Raw genomic sequence first — 21,380 nt, forward strand, 5'->3', positions numbered from 1 at the left:
CTGCAATCCCTCCCATATGACTGTCCTGACATTGAATACGTTTATGCGAGGAAAATGTCTGCAATCAAAGTGGTTGTTTAGGCGGTACTCCACTGAAAGACCTTAGACTACAAAAATAGTCTGCTTCAGCAGGGAGAAAAACAAAACAAAATGGCCTGTTTCACAAACAAACTTGTGACATCACTGATTACAACACAATTGCTCGAGGGAGATCACTGATGAGATCACTCACTGATGACGTCATCAGTGATTATGATGATGATTATGTCATCATTGATGTCACTCGAGCAATTGTGATGTCCTCAGTGGGCTAGTGGGGCCCATACAGAGATCAACAATGTGTTGGGTGGAGAACGGGCCCTTGCCAGTGATTCGGGGACTTGGAAGTGATTCAGATTGCCACCTTGGAAATACGCCTGTGTGTTCAAAGAACTGTAAAATCCAACTCATTGTTGGTAAAATATATAATGGTGTATGTGTGTGTGTGTGCATGCGTGCATGCGCTTCATAATAACTAGTAATAATAACTAGTGTGCACTAGGGCCCGTCAAAATAGCTTGCACTAGGACCCATCGTGACTTACAGTATGCTGGAAGTTAATAGTCCCGACCGACGGTATTTCCGAGTTACGATCTAAATGTGCTCCAGTGCATCTGCTCAGGAAAACATGGGCTTCACAAGCATCTACTGAGGAGTTGCTAGCTGGCTAACCGTTAATGCTAACATAACATTACCTCGTCCGCATAGCAGATTTCACCAGATGTTCGCATATGCATTATTGTGAAAAGGCCCTCATCCTCCCAACTTTAAACAGGAGACTGTGAAACGGTTAACCCTCACAGCTAAAGAAGGCCCTGTGAAGCAGGAGAGGTGTGTGAGAGAGAGAGTGGAAGAGCTAAGTTGGCACTTAGCTTTCGGGGTTTAAAAAAGGGTGAATCAGCTGATAATTGGTTAGAGGCATTGTTAGGGCATACTGTCTAATGACATCCTGTAGGGCAGTGGTTCTCAAACCCTTTTGGCTTCAGTACCCCCTTTCCCTGATTTCTGAATCCAAGTACCCCCTTTACCCGACTACAACATCCATAGCATGTGATGCAATGAATTAATGATAACCCAAATTTTTAATAAAATATAAAATGAGAAATGTAGTGAAAGAGTTGCAAATAGTGCCTGACCAGATTCATTTTAACATTCCATTTATTTCCATGATTTATTCTGACATTTGTTCCATTTTCCACATTCTCTGAAGTACCCCCTGTAGTACCTCCATGTACCCCAGTTTGGGAACCACTGAGGGGGAGTTGAGGGCACAATGGCCTGCCTGAGAGGCCCCTTGGCCCACGTTCCCTTAAGTGGAGGGCTCCCAGTGGCTCTTCCCGCTGGAGGCAAGATGTTGCTGAACCTCTGTATCAGAGGATGGAGCCAGAGCCAGGGCTTTGGGAGACTGTAGTACACATGCTGAGCACTAGGGTTAGACTCATTCTGTGATGTCTGTGTGTGATCATGGCAAAATGTGGTCCTGGAGACACCTATTGAACTACCAAGAAGCCGTTTTGAGTACTCTGTCTGTCTGTCTGTCTGTGGACAGATTTTGTGAATGCGATAGCATCAAAACGGTGCAAAATGCAGTCACGAAATGTTACAGGTGTGGTGTAGTTGACATAAAAATGAAGGTCGAGCGTGTGCGTCCTGGTGGCTCACCTGGTAGCACGTAGGCTCGGTCCTTCGCGCGGCCGTATGTCATCCCCTCTCTCTCCCCACCTTTCCTGTCCGCCTACTGTCCTATATAATGAAGTCAAAATGCCCCAAAAATTAAGGTAGAGTTCGAAAATGGGCGAGATCCGAGCATGTGGGCCGGCTCCCCCACTTTGGCCCCCCACGGTTTTGCGAATGCGATGGCGTCAAAACCGTGCGAGATGCAGTCACAAAACCTTACAGGTGTGTGTACTTGACATAGAAATGATGGTCAAGTTTGTGTGTCCTGGTCACCTGGTATCACACGTACGACGGAGACTCAGTCCTTTGCGCGGCCGCCGCGGGTTCAAATCCGACCCGAGGTCCTTTAACGCATGTCATCCCCTCTCTCTCTCTCCACCCTTCCTGTCTGCCTACTGTCCTATTTAAATAAAGGCGAAAATGCCCCAAAAATAATCTAAGAAAATAAATATATACGTATATGGTCAAGTTCAAAAATGGGCATGATGTGAGGCCTCCCCCCCACATTGGTTGGTGACGACAGGCATCACAGTTGGTTTGATCCCATCGCAAGATGGTCTCTAGTCTAGTAGAATCTGCTACTGTATCTGTTTAATCTGCTACTGTATCTGTTTAATCTGCTACTGTATCTGTTTAATCTGCTACTGTATCTGTTTAATCTGCTACTGTATCTGTTTAATCTTGGGGATTTACATCACAACTGCTGCTGTTGTGTTGTGTGTCAAGCCCTGCAGTGGCTTATTAGAACAGGCTGAACTGCCGGTCCTTCATTAACATATCTTCGACATACTTGGTCATGTCACTGTCCTTCCGGCGAAATCGTTGGGTTTGGGCCAACGATTCAGGACTCTTTTCCTTTGCTAACAGACGTTCATACTGCTGCCTGTCCATCATCGGCATCAAGCACAGCACATTAGAGATTCTGGGTGTCTCGAGGCGTTTGCGCGTGTCTCTGAGGGGAAGAGACTGGTTGTAAACACTGCAGATGTCTGTACACCTGAGGGAGTGAGGGATTCCTCCATGTGGTACTTGGAGAGGCTGGGTCAACCCTGATCTGGAATTACTCCCAACATGCTGGGAGTGAGGCAATCCTCTTGACATTTTACACCAAATGCACTTTTGATAGCTTAATTTGATAGAAGTTTGGTAGGACCAGTGATATGTGATATATATATCCATAGAGATTGTGACATCAGTGATTTATGACATGACATCACTGATGATGTCACATCAGTTGTGACATCAGTTCACTGGACACTATTGACATTGTGACATCGGTGATTCATGACATGAATGATGATGTCACTATTGGCATGGCTGTCAACAGTCATTGCTCAAGTGATGATGTCACAATTGCAGGAGTGACATCACTCACTAATGATATCACTAATGCATTGAATTGTGGGTCGCTGCCACGCCGCAGAACGCCGCGCTGTGGAATTCCGTCCTATTATATTAGTAAGATGAAGAAACTTGACTCAACTTACACTGAGCATCAAAATAGCTTTGTGCATGCATATGAACAGTAAGGTTGTAAGTGCATATTGGCCACAGGAAGTTGTGAGATGAAATGAAAGAGTTTGTGTTGAAGAGCCTGTGCTGCTGTGGCTCAAAGGCAGTGATGGAAAGCCATCTTGACACGACAAATGCACTCATCTCTCCATACCAGAAAAACATCAACTTTCTTGTTCTTTACTCATTTTGAAAAGCTGTATTTGCATGGAGAGAGGAGAGACTGTTTATGATGGGTGTGCATGGTGGACAGGGCCCGAAATTAACTTTTTGACCCACCGGCCAGTGGCGGGTAGATGGAAAAAATTAGGGATGCACCGATGTGAAAATTTTGGCCGATACCGATAACCGATATTAACCGATGTCGATATGATCTGTATAAAAACACATTTTTGTGATGATAAAATAGTGTACATACTGAAAAACACTGTACAGTATGTATGTAAACACTGAATTTGAAAGATTAATGTCTTTCTTTATTTCTAAAACATTTGGAAAAGCCCAGAAATCATAGATTTACTGCAATGTTTCCTCTCAATGTAAACATTTTGGCTGATACCGATAACCGATATTAACATTGCAACATTGGACCGATGCCGATATGTTAGAAAATGACTAACATCTGCCGATACCGATATGATTGCCAATTCATAGCTTTCAAGGGGCGTTACGTAAGTACAAGGAACGCCCATTCTGGCGGTCAAAACTCAAAACAACAATGGCGCTGAACACTGACCAGACGCAGCTCCAGCAAAAAGCGGTCTTTTTTCCACCAGTTTCCAGTCAGGAATATTTAGACCATCTATCAAGCGTTGAAAAAGAACGATATCTAAACAAACTGCACGTTTTGGGCACTTCAAACAAACCGAACTATCGTTAACGTTACTGTCCAACACATGGCAGTTCGGAGAAATTGTTTCACAACAAACTGCGTGCGGAGTGCGGACTCGTTTTTATAATGTTGTGGAGAGAGAGCACAGCCCTCGTCGCGTGTGAAGAGAGAGGGAGAACGGGTGAGACAGAAGCAAACTATTTTTTGCCGATCTCAAAAGCAGGTAAACCACTGTGGGATTAGTGAGACTATTGCTAAAAGAGAAGATACTGTAGTGATGCCTGTGCTGTCGTCCGCTCAAACAGTACTTAGCAGTACTGTTTGACCGTCAGGTGGGCGTTCCCGGCAGCACGTAACGCCCCTTGAAAGCTATGAATAGGGATGTAACGATAACCGGTTTTAATGATAACCGTGATAAAATTCCTTACGATAACCGTACCGTTTCAAATTTTCATTATCGTTAAAACCGTGGTACTGTGATTACCGTGGTACCATGATTACAGTGCTTTGAAAAACATGGTAAATACTGTCCATCATCAACCAAAGTTGGCAACCGTCTCCCAGATGCAAACGTGCAGCCTTGGAGAAATGATTTCAGTGAGTGTATCAATCCTTTTTGGGTCTGAGTTTTCAATATAAAACATCGTAAAATGATTCCAGTGAGTCTCTGTACTTTTTGAACATTTTCAGCAATTTTTTACGAATACCGTGATAATACGATAACCGTGATCATTTTGGTTACGATAATCGTGATGTGAAATTTTCATACCGTTACATCTCTAATTGCCAATATATCGTGCATCCCTAGAAAAAATCTACCCGCCAAGCATATTTCTTACCGGCCAAAAAAAAAACACATTTTTGTGTCACATATATCCATATAGATACATTTTTTCAATACATTTCAAGTAGATAAGGTATTACATTGAAGAATACACACTTAAATAAGAGGCCAGAGTAAAATTTGAAGCAAATTATTTTAATATATTGATTGATGATTGATTAATCAATACATGTCAAGTCAATCTTATCAATACATGTCAAGTCAATCTTGAGCTTAAATTGTTGTAAAACAAAAAACAACGCAGCTAAAAGTAATAACTGCGACAGTGTCAGTGCAGACAGCGCACAACTTGGGCTACACACCTTTCTCTCCCACTCCACACCTGGCACCTGCGTTAGCTCTCCTGCACTCGTTCTCGGCTCCCCTTCGGCTTTATTGGTGGTAAGCATTTTGATTCATCTCCTCATCGTACGAGCTCGGCAACAAGCGCGAGCGATTGATTCATTGATTGATTCGCCCGATGTAGGCTGTCAATTTAGCAGAGGTTAAAAGACGCTTTTTACCTCCGCTAAATTGACGACTGCATTCCATTCCAGAGTCACGTTTGGTAGCCTATACGGGAGAGCCAGAATGAAACAGTCTCACAAAGCACTCGTGTTGGCAAGCTGCGCACGAAAACACACATGATAACTATTATCTCCTCATATATACTGTATCATACGAGTGTCGGCAACAAGTGCGAGCGATTGATTCATTGATTGATTCGCCCGTAGGCTGTCAATTTACCTCCTCTCAATTGACGACTGCATTTCATTCCAGAGTCACGTTTGGTAGCCTATACGGGAGAGCCAGAATGAAACAGCCTCAGGAAGCACTCATGTTAGCCGGCTACACACAGTTTTAATATTACATGACGACATTTTTGGGACCCGCCACGTGGCGGACAGACCTCTAGTGTCACTCGCCAAACCTAAAATCTGCCCGCCATTGGCGGGTGGCGGGCTCTAATTTCGGGCCCTGATGGTGGAGATGTTGAGTTTCTACATAACTGACATTGTTATATGACTCGGTGCTTAAAAACCTCTTCTTGACCGTGTTCTGCAGGTGGGCTATGAGAACGCAGGGACCGTGGAGTTTTTGGTGGACAAGCATGGCAAGCACTACTTCATCGAAGTCAACTCCCGACTCCAGGTGGAACACACGGTCACGGAGGAAATCACAGAGTAAGTAACGGAAGAGTGTGTGTGTGGTGTCGTCTGTGCACAGACAGGGGGCACTGTTTCAAGGCTAGAAAGTTCCCTCTGCAGAAACTTTAGTCAGTGTCAGAGAGTGAAGTGTGGAGGCATGGAGGAGGTAGAGAGAGTGGAGGAAAGAGGAAATGATATCCTGCAAGGTGGGAAAGAAAGAAACGGCAGCACACTGAGAAAGCTGGGCGATATGTATAGAGTAAGAGATATGTATAGAGTAAGAGATATGTATAGAGTAAGAGATATGTATAGCGTAAGAGATATGTATAGAGTAAGAGATATGTATAGAGTAAGAGAATAAGAAGTGAGGGAGAGAGGATTGACAGAATGTTAGCAAGTGGAAAATAGGCATGTGACAGAGAAGAATGGAAGAGAGAGAGAAAGACAGGTGGGATCAGTGAAGAGAAAAGCTGTAAGAGATGAGGTCAGAGAGAGGGTGAGAGACAACGGGATTGAAAGGAGAGAGGTGAGAGAGAGAGGATAATGAAAGATATAAATAGCATTCCGCTCCACCGATGACCTGTGAGATTTGTTCTGCTCTAACGACACAGATGGGTCCGATGCTCATACACACATACACACACACACACACACACACACACACACCAAACACACAGGTACAGTGTCGGCCGTGCAATCACACCTGGGTCCATAAGTGTCTCGCCAGTGTGCGCACACACACACACACACACACACACACACACACACACACACACACACACACACACACACACAATATTAAGATGATTCAAATGCATATTGGATTACCAGCACAGTTAGCAGCACAATTAATAATGAATTAGATTAGCACAAATTAGCACAACTAATGCTGGCAGTAAGAAGGGGAAATTGGAATGGAAGTGTTACCTGTTTCTAAGACAACCCAACACAGCTGGGGAGAAACACACACACACACACACACACACACACACACACACACACACACACACACACACTGCTCATCAGTCTGCATCTCACACTGGCTTCTTTCATTCTTTGTCTTTGAATCTGTAAGGAATACGCTGTTTATTTGTGCGATGCTCTTTGATCAACTCGCTGTTGTGCGATGAGATCGCTTTGACCTCTGTGTCCCGAGGCGCTTCCATGCCTTTCAGATGAAAAGAAAGCATTATCTTATTCTCTTTCCCCTTAGGAACATGTTTGATTGATACCACCTGTCTATACTATACATACACATGAAACCAGGCCCGAAAAGCTGTTTAAAGTCAGTTTAAGTGATGCTCTGTTAAAGGCTATTTGGATGAAATGTGTGAGCATGATGCTGGCCATCATAAATATACACATTATATTACACAATGTTTTTGCAATGATCCCTCAAATATCAAACACTTGACAAAGATATGACTTGACATGACTTGAGATATGTAATGTAGGCAGGATATTTTACAGCTTATCAATCAATTTTATTGTCCAAAATGACATCAATGCAATGAAACAGTAAACTTCACTGGGGATTTAATAATAATTATAAATAACTAGAAATACAAAAACACAAATAGAACAAATATAAAATATAGTAGAAGGAATCTCCTGCGCTTCAACCCCTCCACAGAGGGAGGTCGGTGCTCTCAGAACAGGACAAAACAATGTAAACAGGTCAATGGGCCACTTCCAAAAGGACTAACCCAATGAGTGAGCTGGAGCACACGAAGTCACTTAAATAAATTTAATAAAGGTACAAAAACTGACGTTTCGACGCGCACTGCGTCTTCTTCAGAGTCCAACTCTGAAGAAGACGCAGTGCGCGTCGAAACGTCAGTTTTTGTACCTTTATTAAATTTATTTAAGTGACTTCGTGTGCTCCAGCTCACTCATTGGGTTAGTCCTTTTGGAAGTGGCCCATTGACCTGTTTACAAATATAAAATATAACTTGAATTAAGAAAAAACATCAAATATACACAACATGTTGTCTATGACTTAAACAATACAAAATAAAAAAATATCGGCATATTGGCCAACATATCGGCCGATACCGATATATCGGTTATCGGCCAATATCGGCCGATAATATATCGGTCGGGCTCTAATTATGACAGCATGTTCAGCCGTCTGGAAGAGCTCCACTTCAACCTGGAGCAGCAGATGTGCTTTGAGAAGTTAATCGAGGCCTACAATAAGATTAAGGCTATACATGACGATGAAGATGAGAATATTGACCCAGTTTAGTCTTGAGCATTTTGGGAACTTAGCACCAGCATCTGTGTCCCAACATCCTTCACCTAGTGATGGGAGACGGGGGGCCTACCAAGAAGATAGTGATGAATAGCATTTTGTGCAATGAAGCCGCTGGCAGCTATGACAATCTGCTAGCCATCTGATGTCTTCCTGTGACAAACGCATGCGAGGAGGATCTATGCATGAATTGTTGCAGCCACACATCGAACAAACAGTGTTTCAGGCACACTTGCATGATGAGTAACTAATACACTGCAGGCCGTGTGTCCATATAGCTTCTTTTCCTCAGCTCCAGCATATTTTTTCAGTTGTTTCCAATGAGGAGAGAGCTTATGCGGGCGCACACGGACGTCTAGAGAAAGTGCGCTGCACCCAGCGTCTATTTTCAGAGCGCTTCCAGCTGAAAATATTTTAACTTTTCAGAAAGACGCTGGTGTCGTGTGCTCCTTTTCAGGTAACTACTCATATGGAGAAACTATCACAACAGAGACAGAAAGGCTCAATTGTGGGAGCAGATTGGCTAGACACTTAATATTTCTGGTGAGTGTGGTTGCTTTTATCACAGAACGTGTGTTGTTGGCTTGTTAGCTGTTAGCTATCAAGCTAGCTTCCTAACATTATTTTCAATCTGCTTGATTGCATATTGTGCGCTGGGATCACAGCTCCCCAGCGTACTTCCAGCGTTTAACTGTCACCTGTCACTGTTCTCTAACCATCTTCATATTCAATTACAAAATATCAAATATCAAATACGTGTTATTATCCATGGTTATTATTAACCAAAGTTAACTTCAAGGTTTTGTGACATACTGTATATATATATATATATATATATACATACGTAACATAAACCCTGTTCTGTGTTTCGTGGTTTGTTCAGAGTGACAAGTCTACAGTAGCATTTCATTCCATGGCAACATTTTTGTGGGCAGAGATCTGATCCCAGGGGCTCATTCTAATTCAGAGGGTGGTGTCACACCATAGCTTCAAAAGGTAAACCAGGTCAACCTCCACAATTATTATGATCACACAGAACCAGTTGAACCTCCTTTTCTTACCACTTTTTCACCTCACAAATAGTTGTTATCTAATGCCTCCCCCCCTTTTCCTACGGATTCAGTTAACTCAAATTAGTTGAAAGGAAGGTGACATTTTATGTGAGAATGGTGTGTGTTGCCATGGTACTATAGCAAGACTGCCTGCCACACACAAGTGTCGGGGTCAGATCGGTATTCTGCCCACCGAATTGTACAGGTGAAGAAAGCAATGGCATAGTTCATATTTGATCATTAAGTCAAATATTGTAAATCTTTTTATGAAATAAACAAAAAAAAAAAATAAGAAAGAAAAAAAGATAGGCTGATGATGTCTGCACCACTTATTTCTCACTTGGGTGTGATTGTTTTAGGCCAACATTCGTCTTGAAGTCAATGGAATTTTCGTATGGGGATTTTGGTTAGATGCCTGAAATAAGGTCTGTGCTTAACAACAGTTGATGAAACTGCTACCTTTGTCATAATCTTCACAAATTAACACCACTTTGATGATTTTTGAAGCATAAATGCATTGGCTAAAAAACTTGATTTTCTCAGAAAACACTTCAAAAACCCTGCACTGCATCCCTGGCTCTGGACTCCAACATCAGCCTCCAATTGCTCTCTACAGTATATACTCGAACGTCAGCTTGATGAGGGGGTCACAGGGGAGTCCCCAGGAAAATGAGTCAATTGTGTGATTTCCCTATAGGATTTCAATGACTAGATGTTAGCCCAAGAATGTAGTGCATATACTTTGTAATAGCTTTGACTCTCTCCAATTTGATCTTCACGTCAGCTGCGTCGAGTCACATTTTCGGGGAGCTGCAGGCAGGCCTCGATGCTTTCGGAGAGGGCTTTAGCATGTGTTCCTCCGCATTACAGACATAACACTAACGTCTTGGCCTTGTTGATCTAAGTTGGTATAAGAGCTTATTGACTCAAATTCACCTCGTGACACACAGGCGGTATTTTGAGATGTTGAGTGTTTGAGTTAGAGACAAACACTTTAGCCTAAAATAACAACAGTATAAGCAATTGGGATGAAATACTGTTACACCGATGGGCTACACTGAACAAATTCTAATGTTCATTACTTTTCATAGATGTTCTGTTGTATTGTTATTGGGTATACTCACTGTATAATTGGTATGTCAACCACAAATATACATACTGTACCATGTCCATAGATCCTATTTTTACTCGCACAATGTGCTATCTCCTTCTTCGGTCTGCTGTTTCTCTCTCTCACCTCTGCTCACCACTCTGCCTGTGTTGCTCTCTCTCTCTTGCTTTTCTGCGTCTCCATTCTTCTTACTTGATACAGTAAATGATACAGTACAATATGAGGAGGGTTTGACTGCCTACCATACTTTTTATTTTTAGGGTGGGAAGGATATTTATCTACTATAAATCTTGTACTTTTTTGTACAGTTACCAGATGTCTCTACAAACCCAACATCCAATATTCCAATATTGTATTTTTTCCCATTCCCACCACTGACGAATGAACACTAATCAAACTGCGTATTTTTGTAATTTTATTGTGATTGACAGCCTTGCTTGGATCTAAGCCCAAAAGATAATTTCTACACGTCAAAGACAAAGTCAGATATCAATTACAGTTATTAAAAAAAAGAGATAAAAAGAAGAAGAAGATATAATTGGCTAAAAGGACACTGCAGGGCGCGGGCGACATCTTAGGAATAAAAGATGTTAACTCTGTACTTTAGATATCAATACAGTCGATGTTTCCCTGCCCTTAGCTCTCTCTCTCTCTCTTTCTTATCTCTCACCCTTTCTTTCATTTACCCACATGTTCTCCACCCCCTCACCACCTCCCTACACAAATAAACCCTGCAGTGCTGTGCTTCTACCAGCAAGCCCATACGTTCATAGAGAGTTCTCATATCTGTATTACAGATATGGTCAGTGTTTTTCATATCCTCCTCGTCCCAAATCCACATATCTCGGGGGGGCGGAATCGACTTTTCCGGGAATTGGGGTCATCTGAATGGCCGGGAGTGTATAAGAATGACTTGAAATACGCTGGGGAAATTATGGGGAAGATGGTCAACGGATAGCCCACGTCCTGCGCGAATCTGCCCACGTTGAAAGTGTAAGCCTTTCTGGGCAATGAGAAAAAAACGACAGGCTTTCTCCTACTGATGCTCCTATTGATATTTTATTTTTAAGGCGCTGTTATTTTCTGCGCAGTACAGTTTGATATTTTTTCTCCACAGGTTTTGCTCTTTCTGGTCTTTTTAAGTCTTTTTCCATCTTTATCCACCAGAAACTGAATCTGCATACATTGAGAGTGTAACATCTCAATTGTAGGTGATATGTCCTGTTTGTAACGGGACAAACATTGCAACAGCAGTGCCTTGTAGTCATAGGCGGAGTTTGCGTTGGTTCAGGGGGTGCTGGCCATAGCCAAAAATGCATGTGGGGATTTAAATATCTATTTAATTATAACACAGAAGTAATCTTTTATTGTAATGCCTTGCTCTAGATAAAGGGTAGAATAATTGTGTGACTGTGATTATTTTCAATGTTTATTATAAAACACAATATTATTCTCGTCTAATTTCCATGACTGTGGTATGGCAGCCGGATACAACCGTCTCGCCTGCATGGGCATCTTGCATGCACACCCATGACAGGCAATTACAACGCTGTACATTTAAACGTAGGTTACACTGCTCAGTGCTCAAGCACTCATAGCTCTCTCCTTTTAGCACTTTCTCACTTATTTAGACTACACAATTTTCGGTTTTGTGGTTTGTTTGATTTGAGTTTGATTTCTAAGGTAAATTCCATCACTCATTGGGCATATTAGTCGGGATATGAAAATGCACCTGCTGCTATACTAATGATTCATTTTCCTCTAGATTTTTTCTGCACCCCAAACCTTAAAGTTCAAACTTCGCCTATGCTTGTAGTGTAAATGATAACACAGTGTACTCTGTACGGTGGTTACATTTGTACATGATGTCCATTACTCTTGTAGCGGTTTCGTCTCACTCCGCTGCACTCCCTCTCTCTCTCTCTCATGAGGCCGGTGAGCGCATTCGTTTTAGTTTGGTTCTCTGCATACGTGAGTGACTCTTATCACTAATAGAGCTGTCGGCCCAGGCGTCTTTTCTCACACAGTCGTAAAACTACTTTAAACTTGCCGTTCATTCCCCGCTTCTCTTCCCCGCCCTCTTTCATCACTTTCATCTCTCTGCCCAATTCATTTTTCATCAGTCATTCCATTTCATTCCTCCATTCCTCCTACACTCTGTGAAAGTGGCCGTGCCACCAGTGGAAAAGTTAGTCTAGAACCCGGAGCGGAAAGGAAGCAATCGCACAGCGATAGACCGCGGAGTCATAATGGCCAAATTCAGCTGACAGGTTCACAAGAAAACTTGGAAAACAAAAAGGCAACACTGGATAAACAAGATGTACAAGAAGGTGTTCATTAATCATGAGTCATGACTTCCCCCAACATCAGCGAAGCTATCGAGTCAAGTTTCTTTGCTATCTTAAAAGAAATGGCGGGAACACAGATCCCCCACAGGGACGTCACTGTTCAACCTGGTCGTTCAAACAAAAAGAAGAGGATCTGGTCTGGTGGAATCTTCCTTGCTATGAACAGTCTGTGCTCAGTGGAGAAGGACTGGACATCTTGCCCTCCTGGTCCTGTAAAGGTGTGGACTAAAGCTGCAATGAGGGATGCACACAGGCTGCTCGACCGGTCAGTCCCAGCTGCTGCTACAACGCGCCACCGGAGACTACGGTACAGCAGGAGAATATTCATGAACTCGAGAGCCCTGACCCAAGGGCCTTCTGGCCACATGTCAACCAGCTTGGTGTTGGTAGCAAATGCCACCACCACATCCCCTGGGAGGTCCTGACCTGGGGCCTGCCTGATGGCTCTATTCAGACTGACAAAAAAGAGTGTTGAAAAAAAGAGTTTGCCAGCCTGTCTCAATCCACCCATCACAGTGACTCCAGGACCCGGAGCAGGGTTAGTCCATAGCGTCCACACACTAACCCTGACTCCCCCACTGAACCGGCATGTTAGTGATTATGAGATTGTAAAGGATCTTCAAACAGCTAAGAAAGGTAAAGCTTATGGCTACAATGGATTATTGGTGTGCTGAAAAAATGGTAAAGCACTGAATTGAATCATTGTTTTCTACATGGCGTTATCCCTGAGGTGTGGAAATATGGGATAATCAATCTTTATCTTTACCTTTATTGTTTATTTGAGCAGGGACAGTACACAATAAACATATTGCACCAGAGATAGCTAAGAGCTCATTTGCATCTGTATTCCCTGGGCACACAGAGTCCTGTGCTCACACAGTACATATCAAATACAGAAATAAAAGAAAATCCTAGTGTCTAAACAATCAATATACATGGTACAAAGAATGATAATACTTACTATTAGTAATATATAACACAGTAAAATATAACACATAGGTAGATAGCAATCCCCTAAGATCACATAGTGGTAAATGAGGAGATGATCAGAAATAAATACACAATGTCAGAACACAACAACATGAGACCACACTAATGCCTATAGGTGGCCACAGGACTGACCCTCTCTCAGCCAATCCCATCCCTAAAACTGCGGGAAAAGATAATCCCAGTGAACTATTGGAACATTACTTTCACCTCTGCTGTGTATAAGTTGTTTTGTTGTGTTATTTAATTGCATCTTTGAAAGAGCCAAGTCTGACAACATCATAGCAGATAAACAGAATTAGTTGTCTGGATCACATTGCATACACATTATAGACTCTAGGAAGAAGCTACATTGATTTAATTCATTTTCATTGATTTCTCTAAAGCTTTTGACCATATTGACCGGAACTTGCTCTGGCATAAACTGTTATTACTTGGCCTAAATGGCAACATCTTGAATTGCCTCATTGCCATGTGAAGTGTTGTGGCCGTCTTACAGACTGGTTCTTACAGACTGGTTCCCAGTTGATTAGTTGACTAATGTAAAACATTATTTGTACATTGTGAGAACTTCTTATTAGCCCCTTGCATATGTCCCACCACCTTGCCCGCACAGATCTACTCTATTCAAGAAATGACTTGAAGAATTTTGACATTGCAGTGTCAGGATGATGAACAGAAATTGTTTCAGTTGGTAAATAAAGCTGAGGGTAATAAACCTCACTTATTGCCTATTTAAAAGTGCTTTTGAAACAGAGTCATTATGTACAAAGTATCTTATCAGGGCAGCACAGAAGCGCCTTTGCTAAATTCAGATGTGGAGGTGCACCTGTAGCTATAGAAACTGGCAGGTACACCAACACCCCAGCGCATGTACTTACTGTGAACTCCCTGAAACCTGCAGCTATTCCTTCTGAATTATTTCTCAACTTTCAAACCGTGTTGCAAATTTTAATGAGTACGATGATTTAAATAAATTGTGTGTAGTTTTAGCTGGGTCAATATTGTATCAACGAATATGACAAAGCTTGCCATCTCATCATTAACAGAAGCTATTCATTCATGAGTGTCTATATTTTATAATGCAATACTAATAGTGTGTGCGTGCGTGCGTGCGTGCGTGAATTTTCAAAGATGGTGCCCTCGATCCGGACATGGATGCTTCTCTGAGCAATGTCAAGGTGGATGAAGGTTCAAATAGTGAGGTCCAGAATGCTACAGAGGGCATGAGCAACTGATGTCAGAATGACTGTCTCCCCCGCACCTAAAGATTTTCAAATCCTTGAAGATTATACAAATCTTGAGACACACCTTACGACAGAGATAACTGATTTTTAGCATTTCAATCTTGGAACGCACACACAATCACTACCGTTCAGACGCAACCCCACACACTTGACGATTACGCTAAAGATTGTCACCTCGGAGGACTTGGAATCTCGCAGAAACTCGCGTGATTAAACGTGACTTCAGAGCAAAACAAAAAATATAAAATACTGGCTCACCACCCACTAGACGAGGATATAATTAAGATTATCCTGGAGCAACGGACAGAAAAAAAAAAAAAACTGCCTTGACGCCCGGCCGTACTCCAAACCTGTTTCGATTTTGGAGCAAATGAGGTTCCAGTAGCGAGTAGGGACCAAAGCGCTCACCCCCCTCTCACTCTCTCTTCCTCTCTGCCCAGTGCCCACTTTCGTCCCCGCCTGTCTCTCGCATATGCTCCCCAAACAAACCTCACAGCACTTTAAATATAGCAAGCGTGTAAAATATAACGCTACACTATAGCAAGACTGTCTGAACAAATGAGAATGCTCTTCTGAACACATCGGCTACCAAAATATGTTTCCCTGCTGCATGTCATGATGAAATCAGATCGGCAAAAGTTTGGATAGACTGGATTGCTTCCCGCAGCAGTAATGCCTTTTCTCCCCACACTGCCTGATAGACAGGTAGGGCGATTACAGCCTCTGACTGACAGGGGCTCAAAACTACGGTATAAGAACTTTTTATTCATTGGTCATTGTGATATCAATGTATTTCTTCCCCATCAGCTTGCTCTCATTGGCTCTCTGCTCAAAATTCCATCCCCTGTCGAGTTGTAAATATCAAACGTGTTTTTTTATTATTTTTTTATTTAACATTTTACAGAATAACACACGAAGAAAGAAAGCAAAAACAGGCTCAGACACAGAGAAAAAAGGAAAAAACAAACATATATATATATATATATATATATATATATATATATATATATATATATATATATATACTAAGGACATTCAATGTTACAACGTAGTGCTACCAGCCAAATAAGGTGCCTATGCGCTCCTAAGAGAGTGGGGCCCCACGCAAGAGGTCCGCGAGTCACCCGTCACCTCTGACCTCGTCCCAGACGACTGAGAAATATCAAACATGTTTGAAATGTCCGATTCACAATCAGGAAGAGCCCGACAAGTCAACAGCAGATAGTCAGGAGGGGGGAATCAGGCAAATTGTCGTCAGGTCTGGGGGAGGCATAAGAAAGCATATTAGAAAGGCAAAGCAGAACCCGCTTGTGGCAGAAAAGACACAGCCTGTAATGAAGGAAATTCCGGTAACACTTTCTATGAAGCCCATATGAAGTTTTATACGTGACCTTATAACTCATTATAAAATGCTTCGGATTATTGTTACAAAACATTATGAATATTCATGAGGGCTTATAATTGTAACTATACAGTGCAGATTATAACGCATTATAAGTATGTTTAAATGCATTATAGACATGGACTTCATAGAATTTGTTACAACCATGGCTAATCTGATGGCATCTAGCGAGGGTCAATACAGTATATTACACAGGTATCCAAGTCTCTCTCTCTTCTTTGTCTCTTCTAATCTATCCGTTTCATCCCTCATTCCTCCCTCAGACGCTTGCCTTCATCTGTCTGTCCTCATCTGACTCTGTCCACCGCTCTCTGTCTCTACCTCCATCTACCTCTCATCTCTCCTTCTCGCCCCATTGCCTCCTCTTCTTCCTCGTTTAGTCGTTCCCTCCGTCTGCCCCTCCCTCGCTCTGTCACTCCCATCTCTCCTCCTGCAACCTCTCTCTCTCTCTGTCATTCTCCCTTCTCTCCTCTCTCCCTCTCTCTCTCTGTCCTTTAGCTGACCTTCTCCCCTTTCGCTCTGTCCATCTCTCCCTTCATCTTTTATCTTTCCCTTTACAAAGTTGCACTCTTCCCTTTCCTCCCTCCCCTCCTTCGCTCTTCTCTCTCTCCCTCCATCTGTCTGTCTCTTCTTTCCCCCTCTCTCTCACTCCATGTATTCCTACCCTCCCTCCCTCCCTCCTTCTAGCTTTTTATTTGGTCAATCTGTCGTGTAGAAGTACAAGGGTTTGACAAGATAATGGAAACACAACATAATAAAAGGACTTTAATTTTATAGTAATTAAATCAGGATTACTAAGGCGGCTACACCGGTGGGTCATTCTGTGATCCTCAATATATCAGAAAAACCACAAAGGAAACACTCTTGAAAATGAGGAACATCATCAAGCAATGACAGAAACTTCAACAGGATAGTCGCTAAACAGTTACTATTTCTTTTTATTACTATTCATGGTTACTATTTTCTTCTACTTTTCTTGTTCCACCATCTCTCTACTGTATATTACTCTGTTATGTCTTCTCTCTCTCTCTCATCCTTCTCTTCTACGGCGCTGGTAGGTTGACAAGCTGGTGTATGTTTTATTTCTGACTATCGTCTCCTTTTCCTCTGCCTCGTGCCTCCTCTGCATTGGTTTATATCTCTCAGGAAGCGAGAGCAAAATAGACAGCTGCTAAAAGGAAGCATTTCAATATCTGGCAGGCTCGTGAAACCTGGTGTAGCTTTTTCAGAACTTGGGAAAGAGGTCATTCTTATGTTGATGTATGTGTGGCATACAGTATTGTGACATGTGCATACGAGATGCATTTCTGTGTCGGTGTCCAGGTGGCTCTTTCGGCCTCCACGATTTTTAGATAGCGACCTCTTCCAACCCCAAATCTGTGGTCACAATGGCACTGTATTTTTATTTATTTATCTCCTCCATCGCACTCCATCTCTCTCTATCTCTCCATCTCTCTATCTCGCTCTCTCTCTCTCTATCTCTCTCTCTCTCTATCTCTCCATCTCTCTCTCACACTGCAGCAGTGGTAATGGGTGCATCGTGCACAAGTGTCAGTGAGGAGGCGGAATACCACAATGTATAATCAGAGTGAACGTGCACACGCGTGCGCACGCGTGCCCGAACGCAATAAGAGTCATTCACAGATGCGTACAAAAAATACGCCCCCGCATTCCCGAAAATGTTGATGCCCAAAGGCGTTGACATACACAAACAGAGACACACACACGAGAGAGAGACACACACACACACACACACACACACACACACACACACACACACACACACACACACACACACACACACACACACACACACACACACGAGAGACACACACACACAAAGTGCACAGGGACATTATGTGAATGCCTGTTCATCTGTCTGCCTTCCTGTAGAATGGGGGCAATTCTGTCTGATGGATGGCTATACTGAGTGTGTCTATGACAGCGAGCGTGCGTGAGTGAGTCGGAGATACATGTAAGATATATTTTGTCTGGAAGGCATAGTGTGTGTGTGTGTGTGTGTGAGTGAGGGAGATACGCTTCTGTACTAGCTGTTTGTATGTGCCTCTGTATCCAACTCAAGCTCCGCCTTTGAACGACTCCTCTCTCAAGGTTCAATTTGTCCATAATTTAGCTGTAAACGATCTTTCCTTTGTGTGTGTGTGTGTGTGTGTGTGTGTGCTCGTTGCTGTCAAGGGACATTGCACTTTTTGTTAGATGGGTGGACAGGAGTCCTTTAGATCCTAAAGTGATGTAATTACACCCTCGGGCTCATGCTGCGTGGGTGTGTGCGTGTGCGTGTGTGTGCCTGTGTGCATGCTTAAAAGAGTAGGGGACAGTTTGTGCGTTTTTGTATGAAACGGCATGAGGAGAAAGAGTTTTACTTTGAATGTGTGTCTGTGTGCACATTTGCGAGGCAGAAAGGGCAAAGCGAGGAGTGGTGCTCTAGCAGCAGGTAATAGCTACAGTAACCTTTTCAGATAGAGTTTGTGTCTGGAGATTGATCAATAGAAAGGATTGGGCAGTAGGGGGCAGTAGAGCTACGACCTAAAACTCATATCGCAGTTTAATTTGAAGCACAGTCGATAACGGCACGTATCACATTTGTTTCCTCACAACGTGCATGAATCCATAAAAGACTCTTAACTCGGATACACCATGTGTTCAAGTCCTCTCCATGCAGTTTGAAAGGGAACCATGTCCTTAGTTACATCAATCCAGTAATCATATGCACAAGGTCGCTCCACTGCTTACTTTTATTGCTTAAGGACGGCCTTTGGAAAATGGTTGAATGCGACATCTGAATTGCAGAGCGACCGTGGCGCGAATCCAACGCCGCCATCCGTGAGTCTCTACGAGTTACGTAGAGACGGTTGTGGAGAGCCCTGCCTGCAGGACTACAGGAGACAGATAGAGGACAGCGGGGGGTTGGGAGTTCCAAGTTACTGACCAAACACTCTAACTCAGTGATTGCTGTCAGAATATAGAGCCATTTAACACTTATTTTAACACAAAAACATCACCGAACGCAGCTTTAATCGCCGTCGCCTGATAATTACCGGTAACTGTAATTTTCTTTCGAGCCACACGCGTCTCGCTACTTTTCGCCTCTCGCACAATGTGTTTGGACTTGAAGTGATGACATTGATTTGCCTCTCAGTCCTCCTACATGTTTAAATGGAGCATGGCCAAATGAATGTGATATAGCAAATTCATAACCGTGTTCATGTGTTAATACTGAAGCAGAGCACGGGACAATACAACTCTCTTGATGAAACAGCAGCTGATAAGTAATAACATATTCATGCATATGTGTGTTGAATCTGATCAATATGTCACAAAATAATCAATTCAGGTTAACAAGCAACCCGCATAGTATTGATCACTTAACCAGTAATGTACTGTAATTAAACAATCTCCATCATATCATTACAGCTAGTCAGATATTAGACTGAATTGCCAGCTTGTTTACAGTCCATTTCCTACTTCAGTCTGACATTGCGTCCACTCTAACCAATTTCCATTGGAGAAATCCCCCAGGGGGGCTGGATTTTCCCGAACCAATCACAACAGACCAACAACGTTTCCGCCTGAATATAATCCAGTGGGGAGAACGCATAACAATGTCTTCAAAGCAGTGTTGTTTGGATTTCAAAGTGATTGTACTTTTAATCGATTTTGAACAGCCTCCATAGCTATCTCGTCTTTCCGTCGGCATTGTTGTTATTACTCCTCCTTGGCCTGCGCACATGGCAACAGCACTTGACCGTTAGCCCCGCCCGTGGCGCAGTTTATTAGTGCTGATTGGCTAATCATTAGTCCCCCTCGGCGCCCATTGGATCGGGCATTTTTTCAACATGAGAAATCACTGTTGCATGTCACGATGCCAGACTAGAAGCAGCAAACTCGGTGGAGTGGGCGGAGTCGAAGGTCTGGACCCAGCCAAACACAGCATAGGTGGTAGCCTCAACACGAGACTCAGCCTTCATTCTTCATTCTGAGTCTCAAAGTAGCATCCCAACATGGTGTTGCAGGCTCCGAAAATGGCCTTACATCTTAAATAATGTAGCAATCACAATAAAAAACGACATACTGTACCTGGCTGCCAAACAAGGTTGTTATCTGACACATATGGGATATGATAATCGGTGTTTTGTAAGCATGCCAGAGCCTGTATTTTCTGTTCTTCCGGATGTGTAATTATGGATTTCCACACGTAGACACACAACAGAGATGCTGCTGTTTGTTTCCCCGCTGCCAAGTGACACAATATTTCGGAACACCAATGATCATATCCGTCAGATAACAACCTTGTGCGGCAGGCATGTACTGTTTTATTGTGATTGCTACGTTATTGAAGATGTAAGGCCCTTTTAGCGGAGCCTGCAACGCCATATTGTGCTGCTACTTCAAGACTCACAATGAAGAATGAAGGCTGAGTCTCGCGTCGAGGATAAGTAGTAATTGGATACATTTTTAATAAACGGCCGATATCACCCCAATATATTGTAATCCTAATCTGGTGACATCAAATTAATGCCCTTAATATACTGTACGTTTGCAGGGTTCTGTCAAATAAATGGGTCAATTCAGCACTTGGTATTGGCTAATATTTCAAGTGTAATACTCTGAATCTGTACTGGTGAATGAACGATTGAATGAACCTTCTCTGTATCAAGCAAGTGAATAGCCTGCCATGTACAGTTACACTGCTGTTTGAAAGTGTGTAAGAGAGAGAGACAATGCCTTAGAGAGTGCTGTTCATTATGTTTAGTTGTATATACAGCAGCACGATGAGCAGATTAATGGGCTGCCATGTACTATTCCCTCTTATAAGTGCGCCCAAAAGTAGGGCTGTGCCGATTCACTTATCTCCCGATTCGATACTATCACGATACTTTGGTGCCGATTCGATATATATTGCGATTCACGATTATTGCGATTCTAC

General features: G+C 42.8%; 1 protein-coding gene across 1 annotated transcript in view; it reads left to right on the forward strand.

Moving 5' to 3' along the window:
• The window catches only part of LOC310779342 (pyruvate carboxylase, mitochondrial-like), a gene marked incomplete at its 3' end in the record, with an annotated part of 392,062 nt that overhangs the window by 74,548 nt on the left and 296,134 nt on the right, over positions 1 to 21,380 (forward strand). The window contains exon 10 of the mRNA XM_083639880.1: positions 5,949 to 6,067. Within this exon, the coding sequence (XP_083496006.1) occupies positions 5,949 to 6,067 (119 nt within the window). The remainder of the gene's footprint in view (positions 1 to 5,948; positions 6,068 to 21,380) is intronic.

This window comes from Poromitra crassiceps (genome assembly GCF_964638095.1).
Source record: "Poromitra crassiceps genome assembly, chromosome: 7".
NCBI classification, from domain to species: domain Eukaryota; kingdom Metazoa; phylum Chordata; class Actinopteri; order Beryciformes; family Melamphaidae; genus Poromitra; species Poromitra crassiceps.